This window comes from Sciurus carolinensis, chromosome 4 (genome assembly GCF_902686445.1).
Source record: "Sciurus carolinensis chromosome 4, mSciCar1.2, whole genome shotgun sequence".
NCBI classification, from domain to species: Eukaryota; Metazoa; Chordata; class Mammalia; order Rodentia; family Sciuridae; genus Sciurus; species Sciurus carolinensis.
Genome location: NC_062216.1, coordinates 123,710,286 through 123,730,063, shown reverse-complemented (window position 1 = coordinate 123,730,063; position 19,778 = coordinate 123,710,286). Strand labels below are relative to the sequence as shown.

The following is a 19,778-nucleotide window of genomic DNA, read 5'->3' as shown; positions in this document are numbered from 1 at the left end:
AAAAAATCTTCCTCATTTCTGTTGTAAAGTGTCGCCTTTAATTGTTCCATTTTTAACTTGGTTTGACCATAATCAGCCCTATTATATCAATCTTTTTTCCTGACATGTCAAATTCTTTTCATGTCCTTCAATACATATATTCATTTGCTACAGTAGAGTCTGGTTGTAATGCTATACTGTCAATTTTGATATACATAGGATTAAGTCATGTTATCCATAGTAGTTAATTATCACAGTAAGTGTTTATATAACAGTAGTCTTCTGTTGTCGTGTAACAAATTATTACAAGCTTAGTAACTTAAAATAACATATATTTACTACCTTACAATTTCTGAGAGTCAGGAATTTTGGCACAGGTGTCATCTGGGCTGGGGTTCTCTTCCAAGGTCATCTGGATGGTTGCTGCCAGAATTGATTTCTATAGAGCTATAGAACTTGTGCAGTTTGTTGCTTGGCAGGAACATCTCTCTGAGCTCAGGAAAGGCTCAAGTTCTCTTTTAAAGGGCTCATTCATTAGAACAGGCTCACCCAGGATACTCCTCTTTGAATTGGCTAAAAAAGTCAATTAATTAGAGACCATAATTAAATTTGCAAAATCCCTTCACCTTTCTCATCTAATATAATCATAAGTGATTAGAAAAGCATATTCATAGGTACTGCCCAAACTTAAAGAAAAGAATTCTATACAAAATGAATACTAGGAGGTGAGAATCCTGGAAGCCAAAGTACAATTCTGCCCTCCAAAATATCATAGACTGACTTAAGAAACTATGTTTGTCCCTAAAGTCTGTATTTTAAAGTATATTGAAATGCATTAAAAATTCATATGCTGGAAATAATACAAATTGAAGAATAAAAGTTTTAAATTGTTGGGGCTATTTTTAAGCCTGGGATGTCAATCCTGTAAGTATTTTCAGGATAAAACTACCATTTTGATTAAAATTGTTGACCTACTGGATTTTAAATTAAGTGAGTTGACAGAGGGGTGGGTTTCAAATTAAATTTCATTTGAGCACATAAAAAGCAGTTATTCATTTTAGCATTTCCCTCTTTATTTTCATAAGTAGGGATTTTATTAGTTTCAATGCACTTTGCTTTATTCTTCTTGAAATGTGCCACATCTTTTCATATTTTAATATTGTTAGAGTTGAACTTATGTATTATCACAGTAAGTGACCCAGAATTTGAGAGTTCCTTTCCTTAGCTTTGAAAAAAGCTGTTACTGAAAATGAAGGACTATAATTAAATATAACAATAAATGGAACGTCAATTCAAACAATATCAGGAAAAGCTTGTAATAGGAGTGTTCTGTGATTTTTGAAAGATCTTCTAAAAGTAAAACTAGCCATTTTAAATAGATTTCATAAAACTTTAGTGAATATTCTATAGGATTTGTCCTGCTTTTTGGAGAAATATATTGATAATGAGTCTTCTTTTCCAGACATAAGAATTAGAATTTTTGAGTTGATTATAAGCTTCTTATCATAGTATGATTTAAATTATTGTAAAAAGATTAGAAGTCTCAAGCATTACTAAACACAGATTATTTATTCCTTTATTCCATTATAAAAGGAATGCTTATGGTTATAGAGAATTTTGTATAGTTTATTCTTAAATTCTGTTACTACTCCTATGTCTCAAATCTACTCTGATATTGTCTTTAATTGGGCAATGGATTTTCTTTTTTGTTTTGAAATGAGATATCACTGTGCTGCCCAGACTGGTCTCAAACTCCTTTCTGGGTCCAAGTGATAATCTTGCCTCAGCCTCCTCAGTAGCTGGGACTATATGTATGTGCCACCATGTACAGCTAGTCAACTGATTTTCTAGTGGTCTGATTTCTGCTCCTATTCAATTGTACATGGGTTATTCTTAACATTTGAAGATGGTGTTACTGGTCCAGCTCCTCAGGATGCACACTTTGAATTGTGAATTTTGTCTTTATTTTCAAATAGTTGGGTACCATATATTATTCAAACATGTAGTAGCTTTTAAGTGAGTAATTCATGTAGGTTAATGTACAGTATACTACATTTGAAGCAAAAGACCTGAGGTTTAATGTTAGTTTTATTAACTAATAGCTAGTGGTATTCAATAAAATAGTAAAACCCTAAAATGTTCTGTTAAAAATTTTCTGGAGTCATAACACTTGGAATCAAATAAGCATTTTAAGAATACTGAACATTTTTCATAATAGCCAAGATGTGGAATCCACCTAAGTGTCTATTAATGGATGCAAGAAAAAAGAAAATGCGACATACATTCACAATAGAATGCTTTCAACCTTAAAATTAAGAAGTCCTGTCATTTATGACAACATGGGTGAAGCTGGAGGACACTATACTGAGTGAAATAATCCAGGCACAGAAAGACAAATTCCATATGATATTCATTATTTGTAAAACCTGAAAATGTTGAATTCAAAGAAACAGAGTAGAATGGCAGTTACCAGGGTGGGGCTGGTGGAACTGGGATGTGGTCAAAGGGTGCAGCATTTCAGTTAGACAAGAGGAATAAGTTCAAGTGATCTATTGTATGACATGGGGACTACAGCTCATAACAACTTTGTATATATTTGGAAACTGCTAGGAGTTGATTTTAAGTGTTCTCATTACAAATTTTTAAGTATGAGAGGTAATGCATAAGCTACTTAGCTTCATTCAGCTATTCCACGTTGTATACACAGTGTTTATATTTCAAAACATCATTTTGTACACTATAAACATATAATTTTATTTGTTAATTTAAAAATCAACTAAAAAAAAGAAATGCTCTATACTATTTCTTTGTATCAAAGATTTGCAGCGCATATTACCATAGTAAAGCCTCTGAGAAGTCCTGTAGTAAAAGATATCCGGTAAACTAAGCTTAGTGTAACCAAGTATTTCCCACACTTTTTTTGACCACAGAATCTATTTTGATCAAAATATTGCCTGGAATTAGTAATCCATAAAAAAATCATTTGGAAAATATTACTATACTTGAAATCACCAGAGTCTCCCTTAAATCTAGATTTGGTAAATTTTTCAAGCTATTTGAACTTCCAGAAGTAGACTTATTCTGGGCCAACCCCCCCTCCCCCCAAGAAATTGCATTTTTATTTAAATTTCTTATTTCAAAATAAATATTTCTTATTTTTAGACATCTGCATGTCCAAGGGTCCAAAAGTTTAATCGAGATGTGTCTGCAAGCTTGGTTTCACTGTTTTTCTTTTTAAAACTTTATTCATTAACTGCCTTTTATGTTTATTTTTTCAGGGGAACACTATTTAATCTCTTGGTAATTTTAATTAGCAAGCCTCAGATTCCAAAATCTTGTCCTGTATTTGATATCCAATTGGTGGCTGATTCAACTTTAGCTGAAATGTCTTTTGATGCTAAGGTGAGGTGAGAATTTTGGGAGCATACTAATTATTTAGGGAATGTGGTTTCTTGTCTTTTAAAACAAATTTTTTTTTAGCTGTAGATGAACACAATACTTTATTTCATTCATTTATTTTTATGTGGTGCTGAGGATTGAACCCAGTGCCTCCTATGTGCAAGGCAAGCACTCTACCACTGAGCCACATCCCCAGTCCTATTTTGTATTTTAGGTAGAGACAGTGTCTCACTGAGTTGCTTAGCACCTCACCATTGCTGAGTCTGGCTTTGAACTCACAATCCTCCTGTCTCAGCCTCCTGAGCCACTGGGAGTACAGGCGTGCACCACTGCACCCGGTGGCTTCTTGTCTTTTAACGTGGACCATGACACTGTAGAATATATACACATATTTAAATCAAAGAATAGATATTTTGTTATTAATGTAAAAACAGATAACTATTGTCATTATTAATATGCCATTTTATTTGTTTTAAGGTATGTATACTAAGGAAAATAATTAACTTTCTTTAAAACTTACATAATATGCTTATGTGTTTCTATGTACAATATTGATGTGCATGAATTCCATTTTTGTCCATTTCTTTGCCTATATGAGTAGTGAGAATTACTTATTTTCCTAAGGTTGTAATGAAACATTGGAAATATCAAATTGAGTATCAACTGTGTATTTTGAGAGAATAAATCAGTTTATTATTAATTTATTTTAAGCCAAGTCAACATAGAAAAAATTTGTAAAGGATGTACATGATTTGATAGTTCATAAACATACAATTGAAATTATGTTTTAGAAAATTCATTTACTCATTCACTCAGTATATATTTATTGGCATCTGTTATTAGCAGATAGTATGCTAGGAAGGGGGTCCAAACAGTAAGCAAAACACACAATCTCTACTTTCACTAGTTTACAAACTGATGAGAGGGACAGATATTAATCAAATATTTCCAGAAATATATAATTACAAACTGTCTATGGAGTATCTGCAATACACTTTCAATGACAGAATATTAAAGAGTGGATTAGAAGCAAGACTCAGGCAGGGTGGTTAAGATGCTAGTGCAGTTTCTTTATCCATTTATTTGTTGAAGGGCATCTAGGTTGGTTCCACAATCTGGCTATTGTGAATTGAGCTGCTATGAACATTGATGTGGTTGTTTTACTGTCGTATGCTAATTTTAAGTCCTTTGGGTATAAACGGAGGAGTGGGATAACTGGGTCAAGAGGTGGATCCATTCCAAGTTTTCTGAGGAATCTCCACACTGCTTTCCAGAGTAACTGCACCAATTTGCATCTCCACCAGCAATATATAAATGTGCCTTTTCCCCCACATCCATGCCAACATCTATTATTGTTTGCATTCTTGATAATAGTCATTCTAATTAGAGTAGGATGAAATCTTAGAGTTGTTTTAATTTGCATTTCTCTAATTACTAGACATGTTGAACACTTTTTCATAAATTTATTAATTGCCAGTATGTCTTCTAAATTGCCTGTCCAGTACCTCGGCCCCTTTATTGATTGGGTTATTTCAACAGATGAATGGATAAAGAAACTGTGGTATATATACACAATAGAATATTATTCAACCATAAAGAAGAATAATATTATGGCATTTGCAGATAAATGGATGGAATTGGAGAATATCATGCTAAGTGAAATAAGCCAATCACAAAAAACCGAAGGCCGAATGTTTTCCCTGATAAGTGGATGATGATACATAATGGGGGTGGTGGGATGGGGGGTGAGAGAAGAATGGAGGAACTTTAAATTATGTAGAGGGGGGGCTGGGACTGTGGCTCAGTGGTAGAGCGCTTGCCTCGTATGTGTGGGTCACTGGGTTCGATCCTCAGCACCACATAAAATGAATATAGGTATTGTGTCTATCTAGAACTAAAAAAAAAAAATATTAAAAAAAATTATGTAGAGGGAAATGAGGGGGGGTATGAAAAATGGCAGAATGAAACAGATAACATAACCCTATGTACACGTATGATTACACGAATGGTATGAATCTACATCGTGCACAACCATAGAAACAAAATGATGTACCCCATTTGTGTGCAATGAATCAAAATGCAGTCTGTAAAAAATAAAAAATAAAAAAAAGATGCTAGTGCAGTTGTTGAGATGAGGGAAGAATGACATAGCCTGGAAGGAAGTCTTCTCTGACCCCTAGAAGAGAGTAGCTCTCCTCTTCAGAGCTCTCATAGCTTCCTGTACTTTTCTTTCATAGCCTTGGACTCAGTTTTTAACTATGCATTTATTTGATTGTTAGATTGATATCAGTTTGTAAACTAGATTATATATTCCATGATGGCAAGGACCATGTCTGTTGTTCTTCATTGTATCCCCAACACCTACCACAGTGTCTGAAGCATATTTGTTGAATAAATAAATTAAGAAAAGAAGAGAGATGGTAATTGTAAAGAGAATAGATTCCAGAAATTTTTAAGAAATTGAGTAGGTAAATTCATGTAAAAATAAAGTATAAAGATTAGAAGATGACTTAGACTGTGACCTGAGAGTCAGATAAGAATTACAGTAAGAGAAATAGACTCACAGAGAACACTGAGCATGGTTTTGGGTTTAACTTGATAAGCCAGTGGTATTTCTATATGAAAATATCTTGTGGGCAGAATAGATGGGTCTGGATTTCAGGTTTTCAGACTTTTTGATCTGTTGCACCTGGGCTATTCGTGTGTCCATCAGGGGATAATGTAAAGCTTTGTTCCAAGATATAAGAGGGAGGGAGATTTCAAACTAGAGTTCTCCCCTGTAAAGAATGTGTTCGGAAGAATGTGTTGTTCTGTAGCAAGGCCATGGGCATTTCTCATGCTTCAAGTGGCCTATGTGCCAGAAGACAACCTCCCCAACTTCCTGGGGTTTTGGAGAGCAACAAAATGACCTTAATGTGCATTTACCCGTACTACAGATGGGATCATAGTTTGAGTTGGGTGTAAGTCTAAATAAATTTCTTAGAGAATCTCCCACTTCAATTCTGGGAAGCATTTTCTTGAAAGGATATAAGGTTATTGAAGTGACTGATTTTGTGTTAGTATTCTGTGGATCATTGTATCTTCTTTCCCTGATCTGATTTTTGGTCCATTATTAAACTTATAGTCTCTTTATTAGAGTCACTTTCTTGAGAATGACTAAATCAAATGGAACAAGAAAATGCATTGCACTAATTAAACTCCTGGTTAATAAGAAACAGTTTTATAAGTATCTAAAGGGAACTAAGAGGAATTACTATTTTCTGGCTCAGCCTATAATAATATATTGATTATTTTTGAAAACTGTAGTTACAGAAGCTTATCCTGGAATACACAGATACAGCAACAGCACTTTTATATGAGATACTTCTTGTCTTTCAGCAGGTATACATTTATTTTTATTATATATCTTCATGATTATACATATTATGGTTACTATTATGTCCAAAATGCCTATACTAGAGATGGTCTCCGAAACTGGTTGAATTACACGATAGTACCTTTGCTCTTAAGTGCTTATCTACCTTATTTAACAAATACTGATTTTAAAGATTCAATTAATCAGGATAAAAATGTATTAGAGAACAAGTGTCCTTTTATATATAATCTGAACTTCATAACTTATTTCTTTGAGTTTTTAGGGAAACCTTGGATTGGGCTCTACAAAGTTTGCTATTAGCTGGATGATGTCCTTTCTACAAAGTTGTCCTCCAATAGTAAGTACCTAGAAGTAAAACAAAAATCACTGTTCAGGTCTAACTAAACAGAAGCTACTGTGCTTGATCAATTAAACACAAATTTTCTCTATGATGTGGTCAAGCAGCTTATAAAACTGGATATAAATTTGACAATTTTATTATTTAATTAAAATAAAATGTCTTTACATTTGAGACTTGAGCTTTTAAGGCACTGAAATGATATCTTAAAGATGATTTTTGTTTTGTGAAGAACTCCTAAAATAAACATAGGATATTATAATTAAATAAAAAAGATTAACCCTCACCTTAAACATCAAATATGGAGATCCAAGATAGCGGATTAGAGGGAGGCTGTGTTCCTTGTCACTCCATAACTCCCGTTTCAAGCAGAGGATATCTGTTTCTTGGTGAGGCAGTTTTTGCTGCTTATCGATCCCCTGCTGTTTACCCCATTTGTCTACTGTGATCACCTGCAGTATGCCAGCATATCGACGCCTTTTTTGAGTGCAGATTGCTCACTGTCAGGCACCTATCATCCACCATTTGCCTCCCTCTTGCCTGTCCATCGCCTACCTTACACCTATCCATTACCCACCTCACGAGGTTCACCTCCTGATCGTCCTACGGCAGTCAGCAAACTGATTTCCAACCGCCAGTGGAGCGCCAGCTGCCTGCTGTTGCCTGGAAGTTCACTGTGACAGTACCTGCAGGTTTGATTACACGTGGCTGCCGCCATTTTGAGACAACAGCCAGGCCCCGTAGGACCCCTGACCAGACTGACTGAGCCCCATCTCCAGGATCCCTCAGCCCGACCAATCACTCCCTGCCTCCGGGGCCCTCACATCGACTGCTCCCTGCCACCAGGACCCCCAGACCAACTGACTGCGCCTTATCACCCGGACCCCAGACTGACTGATTCCACCTGGCCTCCAGTATCCCACAACCACACCAAACACACCTGACCTCCAGGACCCCTGCCTGACCAACTGCACCCCACCTCCAGGACCTCCAGCTGACCACGTCCACTCCCCAAGCTGCAGCTCCCCATTTGCCAACACATTTGGAAGCCAGAATGGCCATCTTGGATAATTCTGGAAGCTGTAGCTGCGATCTTTAGGTAGGGCAAATCCCATCCTGAGATGCCTGCTGGAGACTTGAAGCTCATTGTCAGGTGCCTCTCATGCATCAGGCTACTGAAGACCGGAAGGTTTGAATACTACACAACTGATATACTGTAGATTTTCTTTTTTCTCCTTATGGAACAATTTTAAGTTTTTATTTCTTTACTTTTTTGGCTCTTTTTTCCTTTTGTTTACCTGTTCCCTCAGAGTCTCTTTCTCCCTTTTTGTGTGCTAACATCCAATTTCTTTTGATTACACTCTCACACTTTCTATTATCTAGAACTTCTGTATATTCTTTTCTTATCCCATTAACAGTTACATCCTACATCCCTCTGCATCCTCTTTGTCCTCCATTAGAAACTGCAGACCTTATTGCAAATCTGTTTGTTATACTGAAGATAATATTTGAACTCATTCTGTTTATTATGACAATTTTGTTATTGTTCTCATAGGGGCTATTTGGTCTAGGATTGCATAGTGTCTGAATTGGGAACTGCTAATATTGATCTCCCCTTAAAGAAAAGGTTTTGGAAACCTATAGGGCCACTATAAGCCTATAGGGGGAAATCTACAATACCCCAGATCTGCACTGCTAGAGGGGAAGATACATGAACAACATGAAAAAACAAGGGAAGAAAATGATCCAAACAAATCTAGATTCTATATTAATAGAATCCAATGACAGTATGGTCGAAGAAATGTCAAAAAAGGACTTCAGATTATACGTGATTAAGATGATTTGTGAAGTAAAGGATGAGATAAGAGAGCAAATGCAGGCAATGAATGATAATACCAATAAGCAGTTGAAAGACCAACTGCAGGAAGCAAAAGATCATTTCAACAAAGAGAGATTCTCAAAAAAAACCAAATGGAAATCCTTGAAATGAAGGAAACAATAAACCAAATAAAAAACTCAATGGAAAGCATCACCACGAGACTAGACCACTTGGAAGACAGAACCTCAGACAATGAAGACAAAATATTTAATCTTGAAAATAAAGTTGCCCAAACAGAGAGGATGGTAAGAAATCATGAACAGAATCTCCAAGAACTATGGGACATCCTGAAAAGACCAAATTTAAGAATTATTGGGATTGAGGAAGGCACAGGGATACAAACCAAAGGAATGAACAACCTATTCAACGAAATAATATCAAAAAATTTCCCAAACCTGAAGAATGAAATGGAAAATCAAATACAAGAGGCTTACAGACCACCAAATGCACAAAATCACAACAGATCCATACCATGGCACATTATAATGAAAATGCCTAACATTCAAAATAAAGATAGGATTTTGAAGGCCACGAGAGAAAAGCATCAGATTACATATAGGTCGAAACCAATACGGATAGCAGCAGACTTCTCAACCCAGACTCTAAAAGCTAGAAGGGCCTGGAACAACATATTTCAAGCTCTGAAAGAACATGGTTGCCAACCAAGAATCCTACATCCAGCAAAACTAACCTTCAGATTTGAAGATGAAATAAAATCCTTCCATGATAAACAAAAGTTAAAAGAATTTACAAATAGAAAGCCTGCACTACAGAATGTTCTCAACAAAATATTCCATGAGGAGGAAATGAAAAACAACAATGGAGGTCAGCAAAGGGAGGAACTACCTTAGAGAAAAACCACTCAAAAGAGAAACCAAGCCAACTTCAAAACCAAAAATAAGCCCAAATGACTGGGAATACAAATCATATCTCAATAATAACCCTGAACGTTAATGGCCTAAACTCATCAATCAAAAGACATAGACTGGCAGAATGGATTAAAAAGAAAGACCCAACAATATACTGCCTGCAAGAGACTGATCTCATGGAAAATGACATCCACAGACTAAAGGTGAAAGGATGGGAAAAAACCTACCACACACATGGACTCAGTAAAAAAGTGGGGGTTTCCATCCTTATATCAGATAAAGTGGACTTCAAGCCAAAGTTAGTCAGAAAGGATAAAGAAGGACATTTCATACTGCTTAAGGGAACCATAAATCAGGAAGACATAACGATAGTAAATATTTATGCCCCAAACAATGGTGCATCCCTATACATCAAACACATCCTTCTCAATTTCGGGAATCAAATAGACCACAACACAATAATTCTGGGTGACTTTAACACACTGCTGTCACCACTAGATAGATCTTCCAAACAAAAACCAACCAAAGAAACCATAGAACTCAATAACACAATCAATAACCTAGACTTAATAGACATATATAGAATATTCCATCCATCAATGAGTGGATTCACTTTCTTCTCAGCAGCACATGGAAACTTCTCAAAAATAGACCATATTTATGCCACAAAGCAGCCCTTAGGACATGCAAAAAATAGAGATTCTGCTGTGTGTTCTATCAGATCATAATGGACTGAGAGTAGAAATCAATGACAAAATAAAAAAGGGAAATTACTCCAACACTTGGAGACTAAATAATATGCTATTGAATGAAACATGGATACAAGAAAACATCAGGGAGGAAATAAAAAAATTCTTAGAGGTCAATGAGAACGATGATACAACATATCATATCCGGGACACTATGAAAGTGGTACTAAGAGGAAAATTCATTGCATGGAGCACATTCCAGAAAAGAATGAAAAGTCAACAACTAAATGACCTAACATTACAGCTCAAAGCCCTAGAAAAAAAAGAACAGAATAACAGCAAAAGTAGTAGAAGACAGGAAATACTTAAAATCAGTGCTGAAATCAATGAAATTGAAACAAAAGAAACAATTGAAAAAATTGACAAAACAAAAAGTTGGTTCTTTGAAAAAGTAAACAAAATAGACAAACCCTTAGCCACACTAACAAAGAGAAGGAGAGAGAAAACTCAAATTACTAAAATTCATGATGAAAAAGGAAATATCATGACAAACACCACTGAGATACAGATCATAATGAGAAGCTACTTTGAAAATCTGTGTTCCAACAAAATAGAAACTACTGAAGACATTGACAAATTTCTAGAGACATATGCTCTTCCCAAACTGAACCAGGAGGACATATACAATTTAAACAGATCAATATCAAGCAATGAAATAGAAGAAGCCATTAAAAACCTACCATCCAAGTAAAGCCCAGGACCAGACGGATTCTCAGTCGAGTTCTACAAGACCTTCAAAGAAGAACTCATTCCAATACTTCTCAAAGTATTTCAGGAAACAGAAAAGGAGGGTACCCTACCAAACTCATTCTCTGAAGCTAATATCACCCTCATACCCAAACCAGGAAAAGACACATCAAGGAAAGAAAATTTTAGACAAGTATCCTTGATGAATATAGATGCAAAGATCCTTAACAAAATATTGGCAAACTGTATCCAAAAACATATTAGAAAATTGTGCACCACGATCAAGTGGGGTTCATCCCTGGAATGCAAGAATGGTTTAACATCCGTAAATCAATAAACGTAACCCATCATGTCAATAGACTTAAGGATAAGAATCATATGGTTATTTCAATTGATGCAGAAAAAGCATTCGACAAAATACAACACCCCTTCATGCTCAAAACACTAGAAAAAATAGGGATAGTAGGAACATACCTGAACATTGTAAAGGCTATTTATGCTAAGCCCATGGCCAACATCATTCTTTTTTTTTTTAAATATTTTTATTAGTTGTTGATGGACCTTGTGTAAATTTTACTTATTTATTTACATACGGTGCTGAGAATTGAACCCAGTGCCTCACACATACTAGGCAAGTGGTCTGCCACTGAGCCACAACCCCAACCCCCAACATCATTCTTAATGGAGAAAAACTGAAACTATTCCCTTTAAAAATGGGAACAAGACAGGGATGTCCTCTTTCACCACTTCTATTCAACACTGTCCTTGAAACTAGCCAGAGCAATTAGACAGACTAAAGAAATTAAAGGGATATGAATAGGAAAAGAGGAACTTAAGCTGTCACTATTTGCTGATGACATGATTCTATATTTAGAGGATCCAAAAAATTCCTCCAGAAAACTTCTAGACCTCATCAATGAATTCAGCAGAATAGCAGGCTATAAAATCAACATGCATAAATCTAAAGCATTTTCATACACAAGTGATGAAATATCTGAAAGGGAAATGAGGAAAACAACTCCATTTGCAATAGCCTCAAAAAAAAAAAAATACTTGGGAATCAATCTAACCAAAGAGGTAAAAGATCTCTACAATGAAAACTACAAAACGTTGAAGAAAGAAATTGAGGAAGACCTTAGAAGATGGAAAGATCTCCCATGTTCTTGGATAGGCAGAACTAATATTGTCAAAATGGCCATACTACCAAAAGTGCTATACAGATTCAATGCAATTCCAATTAAAATCCCAATGATGTACCTTGCAGAAATAGAACAAGCAATCATGAAATTCATCTGGAAGAATAAGAAACCCAGAATAGCTAAAGCAATCCTCAGCAGGAAGAATGAAACAGGGGGCATTGCAATACCAGAACTTCAACTATACTACAAAGCAATAGTAACAAAAACGGCATGGTATTGGCACCAAAATAGACAGGTAGATCAATGGTACAGAATAGAGGACATGGACACAAACCCAAATAAATACAATTTGCTCATACTAGACAAAGGGGCCAAAAATATGCAGTGGAGAAAAGATAGCCTCTTCAACAAATGGTGCTGGGAAAACTGGAAATCCATATGCAGCAGAATGAAAGTAAACCCCTATCTCTCACCCTGCACAAAACTCAACTCAAAATGGACCATGGACCTTGGAATCAGACCAGAGACCCTGCATCTTATAGAAGAAAAAGTAGGTCCAAATCTTCAACATGTCGGCTTAGGATCACACTTCCTTAACAGGACTCCCATAGCACAAGAAATAAAAGCAAGAATCAATAGCTGGGATAGATTCAAACTAAAAAGCTTCTCTCAGCAAAGGAAACTATCAGCAATGTGAAAAGAGAACCTACAGAGTGGGAGAATATCTTTGCCATTCATACTTCAGATAAAGCACTAATTTCCAGAATATATAAAGAACTTAAAAAACTCTACACCAAGAATGCAAATAATCCAATCAACAAATGGGCTAAGGAAATGAACAGACACTTCACAGAAGATCTACAAGCAATCAACAGATATATGAAAAAATGTTCAACATCTCTAGTAATAAGAGAAATGCAAATCAGAACTACTCTAAGATGCCATCTCACCCCAATTAGAATGGCGATTATCAAGAATACAAGCAACAATAGGTGTTGGCAAGGATGTGGGGGAAAAGGTACGTACACTCATACATTGCTGGTGGGGTTGCAAATTAGTGCAGCCATTCTGGAAAGCAGTGTGGAGATTCCTCAGAAAGCTTGGAATGGAACCACCATTTGACCCAGCTATCCCACTCCTCGGCCTATACCCAAAGGACTTAAAATCAGCATACTACAGAGCCACATCAATGTTCATAGCTGCTCAATTCACGAGAGCCAGACTGTGGAACCAACCTAGATGTCCTTCAATTGATGAATGGATAAAGAAACTGTGATGTGATATATATATCTATATATCTATATATATATATATCTCACTGTGATATACACACACACACACACACACACAATGGAATATTACTCAGCTATAAAGAATAATAAAATTATGGAATTTGCAGACAAATGGATGAAATTGGAGAATATCATGCTAAGTGAGATAAGCCAATCTCAAAAAACCAAAGGACACGGCTGGGGAGATAGTTCAGTCGGTAGAGTGCTTGCCTTGCAAGCACAAAGCCCTGGGTTTGATCCCCAGCACGGCAAAAAAAAAAAAAAAAAAGAAACCAAAGGACGAATGATCTCGCTGATAAGCGGATGATGACACATAATGCGGGGTGGGAGGGGGGCAAGAATGGAGGAAGGAAAAAAAAACATCAAATATGAACATAACAGTGGGAATCATCTGTGCACTTTGTGCCAGCATTCACCATCCTGGCCCTACATTCCCAAATAAATGGTTTAACTTTGTCTTCCCCCTAGATTACAGCCAGAGGGAGCTATTTACAATAAAAATCTGATTGTTATTCCTTGCTTTAAATATCTCAGCAGTTTTTCCCTGAATTAAGGCTAGAGTTCTTAAAATGGCCTTCAAGGCCCTGAGAGCTCTGGCTGTACAGCCTCATCTGGTCTCTCATTCATCCAACTATGTGGGGCTCTTATTCATTGCCCACCTTGCTTCCACCACTGACTATCACAGGACCTATCTGTTACCTCTGTATCTGGCTTAGTCTACTTTGTGTGGCTATAAGAAACTAACACAGACTGGGTAATTTATAAAGAACAGATATTTATTTCACTCATGGTTCTGCAGGCTAGAAAGGTCAAGATTGAGGGGCTACATCTGGTGAGGGCTTCTTGCTATATCGTCCCATGGCTGAAGGGAGGGGCAAGAGAGCACATGTGGGGCAGAGGGGTGAACTCACTTTAGTATCAAATTCACTCTTGCAATATCAAACTTACTCCAGTGGGCATCGCTATAGATAACAACATTCATCCATCTCACAACACTGTTGAATTAGGGATTAAGTCTCTAACACATGAACACTGGGGCACAAATTCAAACCACAGCAGTATTGCTGTCTGCAGTGCTCATCCCTCCTTTCCCCCCTAGTTGACTCCTTCTCATCTTTCAGGCCTCACTGGCACTTCCTCTAGGGAAGCAGTGAAGCAGCGGATGATTCTCTGACCCCCTGACTAGGTTAGGCTTCCCCTAAATAGGCACACATAGTGCGCAGCAGGATCATCTTCATATGAATTGTCAATGCTGCAGATTATATTTGTGCTATCATATGGTTCTGCCCTGTGATAGCCATTAGTGGCACAGCCTGGCTCTCTCTTTCCTAGGCACATGGTATGATTCTACTTCCCTTACCACTTGAAATTAGGTGGGTCTCTGTTCTTGCTTTGGCAAATAAAATGTGAGCCCGAGTAGCCTGTCACTTCTGGGCAGAAACTGTAAGAGCCAGTGCATTCTTCTCTCCATTCTTTTTCCTTCTGGCATGGTGACTGTCAATGTTCCATGTGGTGACTGCTCCACCAGCTGATGACCCTGAGTAACTACAATGAACAGGGCCCCTAACAACTCAAGAGGGACATACAGTGTAAGCAAGCAATTAACCTTTGCTGTTTTATGCAAAGCACTGGTAGTTCTGGAGGTTTGTTTCCATAACATTACCTATTCCATCATTACTGATACAATGTCTTTCTCAATAGATTTCAAGTGTCATAAGGGTGTGAGCTGTATCTGTTGTGTTAGGCACATAATAAATGTTGAATAAAGTATCTACTTCATTAATAATAAAGTCTCTAGCCCTTAATCTATTCTCACTTCCCAAGCTTAATTTCCCTTTATTCATTCATGCATACATACACTAAATTGGAATTTCTTCAAAAGCAAATATTCCAAACTAAATTTTCATTGCTACTAGAGGACTTAACATGAGGCAATTGTTCTCTTTCCATATATGATCATGCTTCTGGGGACCAAGAGTGTTCCCTGCTTTGAGCTGTTTTTCCACAGCAATGTTGAATCTGTCCTGTGGAATCTAGATTCTCTTGTCAGATTCCTATGACATATGTTTACAAAAAGCTGGCTGTGGCCAGACACTTGTAAGTGGAACAACAAACTGCCTTATACAAAGACTGAGCCCCTGATCTTGGCTCCTGCAGCAGTGCACAGAACCCAACCAATTTTAGGTCCACTTAGGGGTGCCATAATTTTTACTGTTAACAACAGAAGCCCATATGTGCAAGACGCATGACCCCTAATTGTGCAGTGGTTGTAGGCCCTGTCATCTGAACTGAGGGGTGAAAATATGGATCTGCAGGATTCCAAACAATAGGGAGACTCCTTTATCAGCCTTTAGAGCTGATTCCCCAAAGGAATTGAGCTGAGTACAAGACCAGTCTGTAATCATGAAGCACATCAGAATGAAGGGTGGCAAAAGGCAAAGAATCACTAACATCATTGAAAGCATCAATATTAACTCAATTCTATACAGCATGAGCAGCAACAGTCCATCTGAGAGAAATCCGCAAGCAGAGAGACTCAGGATTATCAAATGCACCACCTCCATATTAGTCAGCTGTGATTATCTTACTCAGTTAAAAAAAAGCATTGAAGAAATTCAAAACTTATGATTTGGGGCTGAGTACCATTTCAGTGAGAAATAGTGCAGAGGCATTGGTGCAAGGGTGGTGAGGGCTTCTACCTAGATTTGAACATGACACTTTAGCTGAAATAGGGGCTCTTGTAGGTTGTGTGTAACTTACATGTAAGTGCATTTTCCTTGTCCAGGTTACCTTTGTGGCCGGTATTGTGAAGCAAGTAGTGAAGGGGCTTTCAGTTTCATTGCAGCTGCTGAGTCCTTGTCAAGCAGTTCTGTTGTATCAGCAGTTTTACATTCTCAAGAGCTGCCTACAGTACAGCAAGACCCTAGCTGAGTATATCAGGAATGACTACAGTGAAGAATTCAGGTAAGAAAAAAAAAATCTGCATCTAATCTGCAATATGACCACTTTTTTTTTTTTTTTAATACAGACCTGCAACATGGCCCAACATGTAGGTCTTTAATAATATTGCCCTTTGATCAGAGGAAAGGATGGATTTGGGGGACTTCTAAGAACCATTGCTATTCAAAATATATTCCATGTCAGAAATTACTAGTGAAACATCAAACTCTTTTTGAAGAACTCTTTCTCACTCATTGTCTTTCTTGCAGCTGGCATCTCACAGAAGTAGTAATGATTGTAACCTGCTGTGAGTAATTAAGAGTAATAAACCCTAAGGAAGAGAATGGTAAATTATGGACTGTGAATTCAATTGAATCACTGGAAAAAATCAATAGATAATGGAGGAACAATTAATGAACACTGTTAATGAGTTTTTGGTTTCATTTAACCTTCTCTTACTCTTAGTACCAGAACAGTAAGAAAGAGCAGTAGCTAGCACTGGTTTCATCAGCAAGCCTGTTCTCTTGCACCTCAGGGGTTCCACTTCTATTTATAGGCTGGCAAAGCCAAGCATACTTAGTTGTACAGCCTGCATTAGCACCTATGAAGGAAAAAATCTGGGTTGTGTCTGCCTTAAGATGAAAGGGTGTAGCTGGCATTGCTTTGTTCCTGGTTTGGATGAAGACATAGAAGGCTGTGGAGACATCCATTCTGGCCTTAGATTGGCTTCAAAAAAATTTGGCCCTTTTGGTAAAGTCTGTTTTTCCTCCATGTGGTAGTACACCATAGGGTTCATTATGGCTTCCGTAAAAAGGATTCATTTGACTCTGGGTTTGTTCAACAACCCAGTTCTCACCCCCTACTCCTGTCTCCTCACATCTTTTTCCTTTTCATTAAGAAATATTCACATAGCATAAAATTCACCATTTTTGCCCACTGGCTTCTTAATACTTTCCACAGTGTTTTGCAACCATCACTATTACTGAATTTAGGTTTGTGATCCTTGTTTTAAGCTAGGATTTTTCAACTTGTTCTGCATTAGACTCTCCTTAGTAACCAATAACAATACTGTTACCCAGGTCTGGTCTCCCATGTAGAAAGTCTGTTTCAATTTTCTGGGCTTGGGCCTGAGCACTGACATTTTAAAAAGCTCTCCAGGTGATTCTAATGTGCACTTGGGGTCGACAGCCATTCTTGTTAGCCATCCCAGGGGAGACCTTCTCACTTTCGACTCTTTCACAGCTTTCCTATACTGAGGTTGTGGAATAAGCCCTCTTTTTCCTCTTGACTTTGCCCTAGCAGTCTCCACAGCTTGGCACTTTGATTTCAACTCCCCATTGCACATTGCCTGCGAAACCAAGAAGCAGGTGCCTCAACTCGTCCTTTGGCTTCCTTATTAATGCTTTGATGACTGATACATTATTAATGAAATTCATTTCCTTTGCTAAAGTAAAGTGCTTCAGTAAGTTGAAAGGCATGCGTATCAGAGGTTTTCTAGGTCACAAATGGGGCAGGTTGGGGACCTTTAAATGTTGACTGAATCTTGAGGCTCAGACGCACATACCCACAACTAGGCACCACCTGGAATGAATGTGACCATTATGAAAATTCGTGTTCTTAAAGATCTCTATTTTGTTTCTTTCTGTGATTTGCAGGTACTTCATTCATATGCCAGCCTTGGAAAAGAGGCTCCCATTGTGTTACCCTATTACTCAGCCAACCACTCAACTTTTTCATGAAGTTCTGAAATTGGTTGAAAAGAAACAATGTGTAAAATGTTAATAAGAATATAAAATGTTAATTGGGAGTGGATATCTATGAGAAACATTTTTATTTATTTATTTCATCTTACTATTCTTGAGTCCCATAAACAAAGATTTTATCTAAATGTTATATCAATACCTAAGAGGTCCTGAGGTTTATCTGTTAGAAAAATAAGATAAAAAACTAAAAACTGTCTACACCCACTCTGACATAAATAAAATGGTTCTTAAAACTAGTGTTTCTCCAAAAAGAGAAGTTTCTGAAGATGTGAAAAACTACAAAGGGAACAGAAGCTCAGGGAGAATAATTGGTGTGGACCCATTGAAATTTATAATGAAAAACTGTATAGAGTATAAACTACAGAGTGATCATTAGAGAAATGTTGAGCAATAGGATGACATCCTCCTTTTCCACCTGTAAAAACTAGTGGGAAAAGTATTTTTGGAAGAATGAGCAGGAGAACACAGGCACAGCTGCACAGAATATAAGTCCCTCATTTGTCAAGGGTAAAGAAGCATGGACTTTCTTTAATAAAACCAAATGCATTCTGCCATTCTACTTTGGGTACGTTGGGTGAATCTGAGCAGTCCCATAGAGTGTCCATGAAGAGAAATTATCCATGAGCAATAATGGCTCTCCCACAACCATTTTTAAAAAGGTCTTTGTTATTCTTTTTTTGTGGTGCTGGGGATTGATCCCAGGGCCTTGTGCATGCTAGGCAAACACACTACCAACTGAGCTATGTCCCCAGCCCTCTTTATTATTCTTATGGCTGTAAACTAATCCAACAAATACTTAACTTTGGTGTCATTGTGAGCTATGGAATTTTGACTTCTAAGAACTTAGGAACTGGGCTCTCCAGTGAATTTATCATGATTTGAGGAAGGATTAGAGACAAATTCAGCTCCAAAGAGAGTTCCCAGTTGGGTGTGGTGGTGCTTACCTGTAATCCCAGCAGTTTGAGAGGCTGAGGCAGGAGGCTCACTAGTTCAAGGCCAGCCTCAGCAATTTAGCAAGTCCCAAAGCAACTTAGTGAGACTCTATCTCAAAATAAAAAAAATAAATGAATAAAGTGCTAGGGATATTGCTCAGTGATTAAGCAACCCTGGGATCAATCCCTGGCACCAAAAATAAATAAATAAATAAATAAATAAATAAAAAGAGCCAGGCACGGTAGCTCTCACTTGTAATCCCAGTAGCTCAGGAGGCTGAGGCAGGAGGATCTTGAATTCAAAGCCAGCCTCAGCAACTTGGTAAGGCACTAAGCAACTCAGTGAGACCCTGTCTCTAAATAAAATATATATTTTAAAAGGGCTGGGGATTGACTCATGTTCAATCCTCAGTACATACCCACCACCAAAAGTTCCC

At 37.3% G+C, this 19,778-nt stretch overlaps 1 protein-coding gene across 1 annotated transcript in view; it reads left to right on the top strand.

Moving 5' to 3' along the window:
* C4H12orf56 (chromosome 4 C12orf56 homolog) overlaps positions 1-19,399 on the top strand; it is an 81,523-nt gene extending 62,124 nt beyond the window's left edge. The window contains exons 9-13 of the mRNA XM_047551289.1: positions 3,258-3,381; positions 6,685-6,759; positions 7,017-7,091; positions 16,492-16,670; positions 18,302-19,399. Of these exons, the coding sequence (XP_047407245.1) occupies positions 3,258-3,381; positions 6,685-6,759; positions 7,017-7,091; positions 16,492-16,670; positions 18,302-18,428 (580 nt within the window). The 3' untranslated portion in view covers positions 18,429-19,399. The remainder of the gene's footprint in view (positions 1-3,257; positions 3,382-6,684; positions 6,760-7,016; positions 7,092-16,491; positions 16,671-18,301) is intronic.
* Positions 19,400-19,778: the final 379 nt, after the last annotated feature.